At 38.2% G+C, this 14,054-nt stretch overlaps 2 protein-coding genes across 2 annotated transcripts; both read right to left on the bottom strand.

The window, feature by feature from the left end:
• Positions 1-2,580: 2,580 nt before the first annotated feature.
• On the bottom strand, positions 2,581-3,644 carry LOC113008226 (olfactory receptor 6F1-like). Its single transcript, XM_026145499.1, has one exon. The coding sequence runs from the start codon at positions 3,523-3,525 to the stop codon at positions 2,581-2,583; it is 945 nt and encodes a 314-aa protein (XP_026001284.1). The 5' UTR covers positions 3,526-3,644.
• Positions 3,645-5,026: 1,382 nt separating this feature from the next.
• On the bottom strand, positions 5,027-7,754 carry LOC113007597 (olfactory receptor 10Z1-like). Its single transcript, XM_026144312.1, has 4 exons — positions 7,251-7,754; positions 6,937-7,187; positions 5,316-5,406; positions 5,027-5,037 (listed from the first exon to the last, which is right to left on the bottom strand). The coding sequence occupies exons 1-4, from the start codon at positions 7,750-7,752 to the stop codon at positions 5,027-5,029; spliced, it is 855 nt and encodes a 284-aa protein (XP_026000097.1). The 5' UTR covers positions 7,753-7,754.
• Positions 7,755-14,054: the final 6,300 nt, after the last annotated feature.

The raw sequence follows: 14,054 nt of genomic DNA, 5'->3' as shown, positions 1-14,054 counted from the left end.
CACCTGGTGACAGGAGTGCTCTTACTATAATAAAGTGAGAAAGTGATATTACTGTAACTAATGTGATATGATTAAATATGTGACTAATACATGAGAAAAGAAATCTGCCACCACAAACCTAAAAAAATGTGCAGGAAATGTGCTTAGTTTCACTCATTTTTTATTTAATGTGTAAAAACCAGAAGAACGCGCTGATGCATATGCTTATTGAGACTGATCTCTATATGATTTTAAGTGTTTATAGTTTAACATTGTGGCGGAGGTGTGGTCCGGGGCGCAGCTGCAGGGGAGGAGTGGTGCAGTGAGCTCAACGGGGCGGTGCTGGTAAGAACAGCTGATGGCGATTTTGGACTGATGGTGGTTTTCCTTTCCTTTATATAGTGAGGTGGAGAGGAGCGGAGGAGAGAGACGCTGGGGAAACCGACCGCTGTCAGACGGTGTTCTGTTGTAATTCAGTGCACACTCTTAATAAATGTGGGATCTGATGACAACGACCTGTGTGTGGGTGTATCTGTGCCTAGCGTGTGTCACAAACATATGTAATGAATTTATGTAAACTAATGAAAGGTAACACATTATAACACAACCTGCCACAAAGGTGAAAGTACCCTGTATTTAAGTTCAATTTGAGGACATCAAGTCAGGCTTTTGCAACAAACAATGAAACAAGTACACTGTAAGTACCCTGTACTTTTCTGGGGTGCGGGTCTTGTTATGGAGTGACTAAGGTGCAGTACCCTGTACTTACTTGCGTTTTGCAGGCAACAAGTCAGGTTTTTGCAATAAACAATAAAACAGGTGCACTGTAAAGGTGGAAGAGTGATGTGTGAGCAGTAGTATGACTTCAGGCTTCATGACAAGAAAGAGCACTTTAGATGCGATGTATAGTATGCATATGTATAGCATGTATAGAATACATGTGTGTGAAGGAGCAGGAGATAGATATGACTGTGAAGATGGAAGGAGTAGCGGTAGTGATGGTTTCATTCTTTTTGAGGGAAGTCTTACATTTTAAGCGTTTTAATTGTTCAAAATGATTAAAATTATTACATTTTTAAAATGAAACTATATTTACAAATAATAGTTCCTTGATGATCTGGTTTGACCTCTGATTTATCTTTGTACCAAACAGTTTGGAAATAGTATAATACAGCAGGTGAGATGAATGGATCATATCAGATCTTTATCCTTGTAGAAGCTTTATTTAGCTCATTAATTGTTTCTAAGGTATTTCATGGATTATCGCCCTTTCGTACCTTTCTGATATTTTTAATTTGTACAATTCTTCAAGATCACTGAGGTCTGCAGACCACATGCTCCTACATTTCCTGAGGTCCAGATTAAGGCACAGAGGAGATCGGGCCTTTGCTGTGGCTGCTCCTAAACTGTGGAACAAAATGCCCTTTCACATCAGGATCACCCCAACATTAGACATTTTTAAAACCCATTTGAAAAGCCACTTTTATTTTTTGTCTTTTAAATCAGAAGATTTGATTACTTTTTTTGTGGTATTTCTTACTCATGTTTTCTCTTTTTATTTTTCCTTCCTTAAATTCTGTCATTTTGTCCCGTGTTTTTTTTTTGTCATTTGATTATTATTATTACATGATAGCACATTAGTCAAAAGCTATTGTTTTAAACGTGCTTTAGAAATATATTTCACTTTGAATTTAAAGGATCTGCTATTAGAAAGAAGATATGATAGAGCTGAGGGTTGGTTGGAAGGATAAGGCGAGGAAGGAGTAGAAGAGAAGGGAGTTACTGTTAAAATACTATTATTGCATTGTTTTTTTGTTGGTTTTTTTTAATTTAATGCTATGGGATTGAAAAATACAATTTTATACTTGATATGCTAAACAAAACTTTAATTGTTAAAGTAGTAAATACTACTGTATGTCAAGCAATGGGGATATATGATCAGATTTCAAAAAGTACAGAATTATGGTGTCATTAATTAATGTACAGAGAGAAATTTACATATAAATTTAAAAACAACAAAAAACTGCCAAAATAAAAGTAGGTAACAGTTCAATTACTATTACTATTTTTCCAAAATAATAAAAACCCCTATATAAATAAATAAATACTACTGAAAAAATTACAACCTAATAACACTGATCCTTATATTTATACATGTAACGTGTTATATATCAGCTAATATACCTTGATCATCACGACACAGCAAGGCAAAGAAATGAAATATCAATTTGTGATGATTTCTGAATGGTATATTCAGAAATCATCAGAATTTTACAACAGTACTTAAACAATCATGCAGAATCCTTTTTAAAATGAAATTCTTAGTCAAAAACATGAAAAAACAATGTTGTTTTCATTTAACGTTCGTGCTGGATTGAACAAATATGACATATATGACAAATATGTGTCATATTATGACAAATATAACAAAGAATATTAGTAAAATTAGTCTAGTCCAAATATATGTTTGCCTTAGACAAGGCAAACATGACTAAATGTTTCTGAATCAAGTGCCTTCAGAAAGACTTGTATTTATATTGCTGCATCTGTTTTGAATATTTTTGAATTATTTTAAATAAGGAAATCTAACCTTAATGGAAATCATTTCCCTTTCAAATAAATTAAACTCAAGATTCTGTTTCGTATTTTGCTGAGTTTAAATCCATACATGAGAGGATTCATAACTGGACGGATGATGAGAAATTCAAGAGTGATGAAGTTTTGGAGGCTTTGGGGTAAATCTCTGGAGCCAAAGCGCAAGTACATCGCATCAAAAACCATTACAGTGAAATTTATGATCACAGAAGTCAGATGGGGCACACAGGTCTGCATAAACTTTACTCTGTCCTCTCTGGACCTCACACATGTTTTAATAAGATATAAGTAAGTCCAAATTATGAAAAGCCAATGAGACACAATAATGACAAGTATCACATATGCACTTATGTTATTTGAAAAAGTGTCAGCTTCAGGACAAGCAAGTTGAACAATTAACCAGTTTAGACATAAGACTCTCTGAATCTTTATACCACATAACTTGAGTCTTGCTGTAAGCAGGACATTAATGGCAAAAACACAGAAAGGTGTCAGCCAGGAGAAACACACCAGCTGTGAAAGCCTCCTCTTAGTCATGAAAGAGTGGTAGTGCAGAGGTCGACATATTGCCAGATACCTGTCAAAGGCCATGACAGCTACAATAGACAAATTACAGCACACACATGAATACATGATAAAAGCTTGTAAAAGGCACCCTTCATAGGAGATTCTGTGAGAAGACGACAGTAAATCTGAAAGGAATTTTGGGTAGAAACCTGTGGTCCCATAAAGGGCATTAATGCAAAGGCTACTCAGGAAAATGTACATAGGTTCATGGAGGCTTTCATCCAAGACAATGAGCAGCACAAGAGAAATATTGAAGAACAAAATCACACAGTAATACAGTAAAGTAACTGAGAAGAGGGGTACTGTGAAATTCATCGTCTCATTAAATCCTGACAGAATGAAACTTCTTTTATTAGACTGATTATCCATGATCAGAGGGCACATCTACCTTTTTAAAATAACAACATAACAGAGCACTGAGCTGCTGCGTCTGTACCTGACTAATGTCTGCTGTCCCTCTTCACCTCCCATTAATTATAGAATAAAATAAAATACTATATACAGTACAATAAATAGAATAAAATATACAATAGGATAGAAATAGAATGCAAATGCTTTATACAACTGAGTAAAAATACAACTTTGTCAGAAAAAGAGTATTGCACTCAGAGTGTGTGGATGTGTGTGTTTGATCAGTTAAAGTCTTTGTTGTGGAGTCTGACAGCAGTGAGGAGGAAAGACCTGCGAAATCTCTCCGTCCCACACCGTGTGTGCCGCAGCCTGCCACTGAAGGAGCTGCTCAGTGCTGTCACAGTCTCCTGCATGGGGTGGGAGATGTTGTCCAGCAGGGATGAGTGTATGTTTCTGTTCTGTGTCCTGTTTGTTTCTATATGTGTCTTTCTGGCTGCTATTACAACCAAATTTCCCCTTGTGGGACAATTAAAGGATTATTCTATTCTATTCTAATGCTGTTTCTATCAAACTATTTTTCTCCTACAGTTACACAGAGGCCTGACAACAATATTATACATTCACATTATAATGCAGCAACCTAATGTTATCACATCATATCACAACTCCACACTGTGTATTTAAGCCCTCAGTTCCCAGTCTTGTCATTCCGTCCATTCCTCATGTGTGTTTTCAGTTCAGTCCATCCAGTCAGCCAGCCAACCATTAATTTATTAATTCACTCACTCACTCCCTCACTCATTCATTCATTTATTCAATTGGTATAGTCAGTCCATCTTCTCATGTTCTGTTCATCCTGGCTTCACAACAAACATCATCCACATCCTTCACCAGCCTGCGAGTCCTGTGTTTGAGTCCTCTCTTCCTTCCACACATCACATTGTGTCACATATATAGAGACTGTTTATACATAGGGCCCAGAATTCTGTGCTAACATGAACCTTGTACAATCTGTGGTGCCAACTCATAAACAAAAACACACTTGCTGTGTATATAGTACTGTCAGGCCTTTATTTTTTAACAGCAGCTCTGTGGAAAGAAGGTAGTTTTAAAGCAGCATGAATCTATAACCTACTAAGCAATCACTTCTTTCTTCCCCTGTCTTTGAATTAATTTGCAAACTGTGAAACTGATATTCTGTTAAATATAGACATCATCATGTCAGTTATATTTTCTGAATTAGCCTTGTGATATAAGTGTACAATGAGCGAGACTACAGAGGCACCCGAAAATCTGGCTAAACTTTGAGCCACAGTAAACACGTCACTCTTGAGACTCAAACATTTTATGCTTGAAAAAAGGATATAAATATGAGTCTGTTACTTGAGAAACATAAACCTATTTACTGTAAATGACAATAAATTGAACAATTTACATCTCAATGGAACGTGTTAGAGATATGGCATTATGACACCTTAAGTTCAAACGATAAGATGACCTGGATTAAACCTAAAACCAGAAGTGGAAATGCATTTTAGTTTACATCTGAAAAAATGTAAAAAACAAAAAACAATAATTTTTAAAAGGTAAAATATGTGTAAGCTGTCTAGATCTTTGATAGTCTAAAGGTCAAATTTAAGTAAACAATAATGCTTTTTACTGAGACTTGGTTGTCTTGGTGCATTTATAGTTAATGTTATGATGCCTTCATTTGCTGTCATGTACAAGATAATAATATACATTTTTGAAATTTTATTTTGCTCCATTTTTATTTGGTGAACAAGAAAGTCTTAATTTTGAAGTTCTTTTAAAATAAAATAAACCCAATATCCTGTTTCGTATTTTGGTGAGTTTAAATCCATATATGAGAGGATTCATAACTGGAGGGATGATGAGAAATTCAATAGTGATGAAGTTTTGGAGGCTTTGAGGTAAACGTGTAGAGCCAGATATCATGTACACTGGATCAAGAAAAAACAGGAAAGTCATCAAAGAGATCAGGTGGGGCACACAGGTCTACGTAAACTTTAACCTGTCCTCTCTGGACCTCACACATGTTTTAATAAGATATATGTAAGTCCAAATTATAAAAAGCCAATGAGACAGATAAACAATAAGTGTTACATTTGCACTGATGTTTTTTCTAAAGATGTCAACATCAGGACGAGCAAGTTTAATTATTAACCAGTTTAGATACAAGACTCTCTGAATGTTTATATCACACAACTTGAGTCTTGATGTTAGCAGGACATTGATGGAAAAAAGGCAGAAGGGCGTTAGCCTGGAGAAACACACCAGCTGAGAGAGCCTCCTTCCTAGTTAAGGCGAGGAAGGAGTAGAAGAGAAGGGAGTTACTGTTAAAATACTATTATTGCATTGTTTTTTGTTGTTTTTTTTATTTTTTAATTTTATGCTATGGGATTGAAAAACTTCAAACAACAACAGCACAATTTTATGCTTGATATGCTAAACAAAACTTTAATTTTTAAAGTAGTAAATACTACAGTATGTCAAGCAATGGGGATATATGATCAGATTTCAAAAAGTACAGAATTATGGTGTCATTAATTAATGTACAGAGAGAAATTTACATATAAATTTAAAAACAAAAAAAATGCCAAATAAAAGTAGGTAACAGTTCAATTACTATTACTACTTTTTCCAAAATAATAATAATAAAAAACCCTATATAAATACATAAATACTACTGAAAAAATACAAACTAATAACACTGATCCTTATATTTATACATGTAACGTGTTTATTGAAAAAAAAGAAACATTAAGCATTGTTAACTGACCTTTGTGATAAACTGAGATGTAACACACAGGGATGCCTGCACTAACCAGCCCTTTACAACAGAATATTTCATACAATATTTTGTTTACTTTAAACCTAAAACACTTTGAAATAAACCTGTTTAATTAACTTGCACATATATCAGCTAATATACCTTGAACATCAAGACACAGCAAGGCAAAGAAATGAAATATCAATTTGTGATGATTTCTGAATGGTATATAGATGAATTTTACAACAGTACTTAAAAAACCACGCAGAATCCTTTTAAAAATGAAATTCTTAGTCAAAAACATGAAAAAAATGTTGTTTTCATTTAATGTTCGTGCTGGATTGAGCAAATATGACACATTTGACAAATATATGTCATATTATGACAAATATAACAAAGAATATTAGTAAAATTAGTCTAGTCTAAATATATGTTTGCCTTAGACAAGGCAAACATGACTAAATGTTTCTGAATCAAGTGCCTTCAGAAAGACTTGTATTTATATTGCTGCATCTGTTTTGAATATTTTTGAATTCAAATCATTTCCCTTTCAAATAAATTAAACTCAAGATTCTGTTTCGTATTTTGGTGAGATTAAATCCATACATGAGAGGATACATAACTGGACGGATGATGACAAATTCAAGAGTGATGAAGTTTTGGAGGCTTTGGGGTAAATCTATGGAGCCAAAGCGCAAGTACATCGAATCAAAAGCTATTAAAGTGACATTTATGATCAAAGAAGTCAGATGGGGCACACAGGTCTGCATAAACTTTACTCTGTCCTCTCTGGACCTCACACATGTTTTAATAAGATATAAGTAAGTCCAAATTATGAAAAGCCAATGAGACACATTAATGACAAGTATCACATATGCACTTATGTTATTTGAAAAAGTGTCAGCTTCAGGACAAGCAAGTTTAACAATTAACCAGTTTAGACATAAGACTCTCTGAATCTTTATACCACATAACTTGAGTCTTGCTGTAAGCAGGACGTGGATGGCAAAAATGCAGAAAGGTGTCAGCCAGGAGAAACACACCAGCTGTGAAAGCCTCCTCTTAGTCATGAAAGAGTAGTAGTGCAGAGGTCGACATATAGCCATATACCTGTCAAAGGCCATGACAGCTACAATAGACAAATTACAGCACACACATGAATACATGATAAAAGCTTGTAAAAGGCACCCTTCATAGGAGATTCTGTGAGAAGACGACAGTAAATCTGAAAGGAATTTGGGGTAGAAACCTGTGGTTCCATAAAGTGCATTAATGCAAAGGCTACTCAGGAAAATGTACATAGGTTCGTGGAGGCTTTCATCCAAGACAATGAGCAGCACAAGAGAAATATTGAAGAACAAAATCACACAGTAATACAGTAAAGTAACTGAGAAGAGGGGTACTGTGAAATTCATCGTCTCATTAAATCCTGACAGAATGAAACTTCTTTTATTAGACTGATTATCCATGATCAGAGGGCACATCTACCTTTTTAAAATAACAACATAACAGAGCACTGAGCTGCTGCTTCTGTACCTGACTAATGTCTGCTGTCCCTCTTCACCTCCCATTAATTATAGAATAAAATAAAATACTATATACAGTACAATAAATAGAATAAAATATACAATAGGATAGAAATAGAATGCAAATGCTTTATACAACTGAGTAAAAATACAACTTTGTCAGAAAAAGAGTATTGCACTCAGAGTGTGTGAATGTGTGTGTTTGATCAGTTAAAGTCTTTGTTGTGGAGTCTGACAGCAGTGAGGAGGAAAGACCTGCGAAATCTCTCCGTCCCACACCGTGTGTGCCGCAGCCTGCCACTGAAGGAGCTGCTCAGTGCTGTCACAGTCTCCTGCATGGGGTGGGAGATGTTGTCCAGCAGGGATGAGTGTATGTTTCTGTTCTGTGTCCTGTTTGTTTCTATATGTGTCTTTCTGGCTGCTGTTACAACCAAATTTCCCCTTGTGGGACAATTAAAGGATTATTCTATTCTATTCTAATGCTGTTTCTATCAAACTATTTTTCTCCTACAGTTACACAGAGGCCTGACAACAATATTATACATTCACATTATAATGCTGATATTCTCTTAAATATAGACATCATGTCAGTTATATTTTCTGAATTAGCCTTGTGATATAAGTGTACAATGAGCGAGACTACAGAGGCACCCGGAAAACTGGCTAAACTTTGAGCCACAGTAAACACGTCACTCATGAGACTCAAACATTTTATAATTGAAAAAAGGATATAAATATGAGTCTGTTACTTGAGAAACATAAACCTATTTACTGTAAATGACAATAAATTGACCAATTTACATCTCAATGGAACGTGTTAGAGATATGGCATTATGACACCTTAAGTTCAAACGATAAGATGACCTGGATTAAACCTAAAACCAGAAGTGGAAATGCATTTTAGTTTACATCTGAAAAAATGTAAAAACAAGAAACAATAATAATAAATTTTCAAAAGGTAAAATATGTGTTAGCTGTCTTTAGATCTTTGATAGTCTAAAGGTCAAATTTAAGTAAACAATAATGCTTTTTACTGAGACTTGGTTGTCTTGGTGCATTTATAGTTAATGTTATGAGGCCTTCATTTGCTGTCATGTACAAGAGAATAATGTACATTTTTGAAATTTTATTTTGCTCTATTTTTATTTGGTGAACAAAAAACTCTTAATTTTGAAGTTCTTTTAAAATAAAATAAACCCAATATCCTGTTTCGTATTTTGGTGAGTTTAAATCCATATATGAGAGGATTCATAACTGGAGGGATGATGAGAAATTCAATAGTGATGAAGTTTTGGAGGCTTTGAGGTAAACGTGTAGAGCCAGATATCATGTACACTGGATCAAGAAAAAACAGGAAAGTCATCAAAGAGATCAGGTGGGGCACACAGGTCTACGTAAACTTTAACCTGTCCTCTCTGGACCTCACACATGTTTTAATAAGATATATGTAAGTCCAACTTATAAAAAGCCAATGACACAGATAAACAATAAGTGTTACATTTGCACTGATGTTTTTTCTAAAGATGTCAACATCAGGACAAGCAAGTTTAATTATTAACCAGTTTAGATACAAGACTCTCTGAATGTGTCATGGTCCTGGGTCGGTGACCCAGCGCTTTTAGTTTATTATGATGATGATTATTGTTCGAGTTCTATGTGTTATATTCGGTCTGTCTCTGTCTGTCTATGGTGTCACCCCCACTGTTTGCGAATCTGTCTGTTTAGTTCTGTGTCTTGTTTGGTTCTCTGTGTCTGAGTTTCCTGTCTTATTGTGAAGGTCTCTGTCTGATGTGAGTGTGTTCAGTTTACGTTTCCTCTGTCCCGTCAGCTCTGATTTCTCCCAGCTGTGTTGCCCTTCTGTCTCTCATCCCCTGATTACTGGTGTGTGTATTTAAGCCCTGTGTGTTCTCCTGCCTGTTGCTGGTTCGTCTGCGTTACGCCGTGTCAGTCTGCGTTACTCTGTGGTCCACGGTGTCCTGTCCCTCGTCCGTGTCTCTCTGCCTCTCACCCCATTCTGGTACCCTCTCAGGTTTGTCATTTAGCTTTCCCAGTTTAGGTCTTTAGTTTTGTCTTCCCTCTTGCCTGTTTTGTCATCTCACCACTGTGTAAATATAACATCACCAGCATTATCATCTACTGCCTGCGATTTGGGTCCTTTCTCCCGTCAATACCACACGGCTCGCCTCGGCAGCCGTGACCAGTGTTGGTCAAGTTACTTGAAAAAAGTAATCAGTAATTAATTACTGATTACTCCCCCCAAAAAGTAATCCCGTTACTTTACTGATTACTTATTTTCAAAAGTAATTAATTACTTAGTTACTTAGTTACTTAGTTACTTTTTAAAAACACGATTTACAACCTGAAGAGGTGATAAAGTGATAGATCTTTCAGCCCAATTCTACTTTTTCTACATAATCCATCATACAAAATGTAATCAAATGGAAAAGTCTCTTTTTTTAACTTGTTTTATCAGTTTTAATCTTTTAACTTTATGCATCAAGCAAAACATTTAATTATATGCAACATTCTCTGACTTGAATAAATTAGTTTAACATTTAAACCTATTTTCTACACATTCCAGCACATAAAATAAAATATTTTTTGTGTTTTCACTCACTCTTTCAAACAGATGCAAGTAAAACACAGCAGAAAATAAATAAAGTCAAAGACTCAGCGGTCCTTTTGCTCTATTTTCACCTGTAAAGCAGGAGCAGGGTAGGCGGAGGGTTACCCTGGTGTAGGTGTGCTGCGGTCAGTTGAAGAATCTGCGCGAGTGTCTCTGTGAGTTTCCCATCACGTCGTAGCTACTCGGTGCTTGCTCGGAAGTTTAGGGGTTTTTTTCGCTGTAAAAAGAAGTTTTCTTCCCACGCACGATGGACGCTAATGTTTTTGTCACTTTTTATGGAATCAAACTCAAAGTAAGGTCAGTACTTCCACACTTTAAACGCTGCACGCTCATACTCTCTCCCGCACTCGATATATTATCCATTGTTGATCTGCACACAGCTGCTGTCACCAACGTCGCACTTGCTCACGTCACTGTCATGAGACATTCTCGCAAAAAAAATCACGGTTTTAGTAACGCAGTAACGCAGCGTTCCTACGGGAAAGTAACGGTAATCTAATTACCGATTTTGCAATAGTAATCCCTTACTTTACTCGTTACTTGAAAAAAGTAATCAGATTACAGTAACGCGTTACAAGTAACGCGTTACTGCCCATCTCTGGCCGTGACAGTACGAACCGGCCAAACATGGACCCAGCGGCATTCGCACCTTCCAAGGAGCTTCGGGAGGAATTAACCGATTCAGTTTCAAGATGGACTAATCTGTGGCTAGAGCATGAGGGGGAGGAACTTCGTCATGCTCTGGAGGCCCGACTACAGCGGCTAGTTTCCAATCACTCCTGGTTGCTGGATTCACTTCACCCACTCGTACAGGACTTCATCCTCAACACACTTCATCTTCACCCCCCAACTGCGACAGCTGACCTGCCTGGCTTACCGGAAGATCCTCTCCCCAGTCCACCAGAGGACTCTCAGCCAGACAAAATGCCGCCCGTTCATTCGGCTTCTCCCTCCTTCTGGGCAAAACGGCGGTCACGCCGTCGTCATCCTTCGCTCGCCAAGCAAGCCCTCGGGGTCAGCTAGAGTGACTGTTTCATGTACATGCAGCCCCCCAGTGGCCAGCTCACACCAGCCCAGGCTTTTTACAAAGCACTGGGAATCATCCTCATTCCACCCAGCCTATCCACCCCACAGCAGGAGCAGCCACTTCAGAGCTGCCTCATATCACCGCCCGCTTCCCCTGCCGCTCTAGCCCCTTCTCCCAGGTGGAAGCGACGTCCACGCGGCCGTCAGTTACCGGCAGATTCTGTGAGTCAGGAACACAGTGTTTTTTCTGTTCCATCTGAGCTTGCATTCATGACCACTCTGTCAGTTGATCCTGAGTCTAGTAATTCAATGCCAGTCAACTCAGGTTTATTCAAATGTGAAAAGATTAATTCAGAAACTGTTAATTCTTTGTCAGATACTCCAAGGTCCGTTAACACGTGCGCTGAGGATTTAAAGGACTGCTTTCATTCTGCCTCTTCCGAGTCCTGTGTTATGCTAACCAGGACTTTTAATCCGGAATCTGAAAATAAAAAAGACTATCTACTAGAAGCTCGGTTAGCCGCCCGGCCAGAAGCTCGGTTAGCCGCCCGGCCAGAAGCTCGGTTAGCCGCCCGGCCAGAAGCTCAATCGCCACCTCCACCACATTCAGCCTCACCACCCGTAGCTCAGTTACAGTCACAGCCAGACTTACTGCAAACTATGTTGCAATCCCTAGCCCAGTCAGAAGCCCAGTTGGCAGAAGAATCATCAGCCTTATCATCCGTTCAGTCTCCCACTCCACCACCATTGTCATCACAACCATTATGTCAGTCACCCTCAGTTCAGCCTCCTTTTCAGCAGCCACCAGCCCTGCATCCTGTGTCAGTTTCTCCACCTGTACAACAATACAAGTCAATTCAACCTGAAAAACACTGTTCTTCGCCCATCCATTCCAAGCAGAGAGACAAATTTAATAATGTCAGCATTCCTCAAAGGCTGGCCAGTTCTGAGACTGAGATGCACGCCAGGGCCTCCCCTGAGGCTGGGTTTCAGTTTCCACGTCGCCACCGTTGCCGTCCGCACGGCCGGCCACCTGAACTGTTTCCACATCGCCGCCGTTGCCTTCCGCACGGCCGGCCCCCTGAACTGTTCTTTTTTGGACTCCTGTTTTGTTTTGGGACTTTCTTGTGCTTCGGTGTTTTGTTTTGAGCCCTCCTTCATGGACCCCCGCTGCCCGCCCTGGTTGGGTTGTTTTCTGTTTTGGGCGGTTTTTGTGTTTTTCTTTCATTTTCTTGTGTTGGGCTGTCTGGTGCCAGCCCTTGGGGGGGGGGGGGGGGGGGGGGTACTGTCATGGTCCTGGGTCAGTGACCCAGCGCTTTTAGTTTATTATGATGATGATTATTATTGTTTGAGTTCTATGTGTTATATTCGGTCTGTCTCTGTCTGTCTATGGTGCCCCCCCCCCCCACTGTTTGCGAATCTGTCTGTTTAGTTCTGTGTCGTGTTTGGTTCTCTGTGTCTGAGTTTCCTGTCTTATTGTGAAGGTCTCTGTCTGATGTGAGTGTGTTCAGTTTACGTTTCCCCTGTCCCGTCAGCTCTGATTTCTCCCAGCTGTGTTGCCCTTCTGTCTCTCATCCCCTGATTACTGGTGTGTGTATTTAAGCCCTGTGTGTTCTCCTGCCTGATGCCGGTTCGTCTGCGTTACGGCGTGTCAGTCTGCGTTACGGCGTGTCAGTCTGCGTTACGGCGTGTCAGTCTGCGTTACTCTGTGGTCCACGGTGTCCTGTTCCTCGTCCGTGTCTCTCTGCCTCTCACCCCATTCTGGTACCCTCTCAGGTTTGTCATTTAGCTTTCCCAGTTTAGGTCTTTAGTTTTGTCTTCCCTCTTGCCCGTTTTGTCATCTCACCACTGTGTAAATATAACATCACCAGCATTATCATCTACTGCCTGCGATTTGGGTCCTTTCTCCCATCAATACCACATGGCTCGCCTCGGCAGCCGTGACAGAATGTTTATATCACACAACTTGAGTCTTGATGTTAGCAGGACATTGATGGAGAAAAGGCAGAAAGGTGTTAGCCTGGAGAAACACACCAGCTGAGAGAGCCTCCTTCCTAGTTAAGGCGAGGAAGGAATAGAAGAGAAGGGAGTTACTGTTAAAATACTATTATTGCATTGTTTTTTGTTGTTTTTTTTATTTTTTAATTTTATGCTATGGGATTGAAAAACTTCAAACAACAACAGCACAATTTTATGCTTGATATGCTAAACAAAACTTTAATTTTTAAAGTAGTAAGTACTAAAGTATGTCAAGCAATGGGGATATATGATCAGATTTCAAAAAGTACAGAATTATGGTGTCATTAATTAATGTACAGAGAGAAATTTACATATAAATTTAAAAACAAAAAAAAAGCCAAATAAAAGTAGGTAACAGTTCAATTACTATTACTATTTTTCCAAAATAATAATAAAAAAAAACTATATATATAAATACTACTGAAAAAATACAGCCTAATAACACTGATCCTTATATTTATACATGTAACGTGTTTATAGGAAAAAAAAAAAATAAGCATTGTTAACTGACCTTTGTGATGAACTGAGATGTAACACACAGGGATGCCTGCACTAACCAGCCCTTTACAACAGA

Source organism: Astatotilapia calliptera, chromosome 16 (assembly GCF_900246225.1).
Source record: "Astatotilapia calliptera chromosome 16, fAstCal1.2, whole genome shotgun sequence".
NCBI classification, from domain to species: Eukaryota; Metazoa; Chordata; class Actinopteri; order Cichliformes; family Cichlidae; genus Astatotilapia; species Astatotilapia calliptera.
Note: the sequence above shows the minus strand (reverse complement) of the source record. Positions and strands in the feature narration are given on the sequence as shown.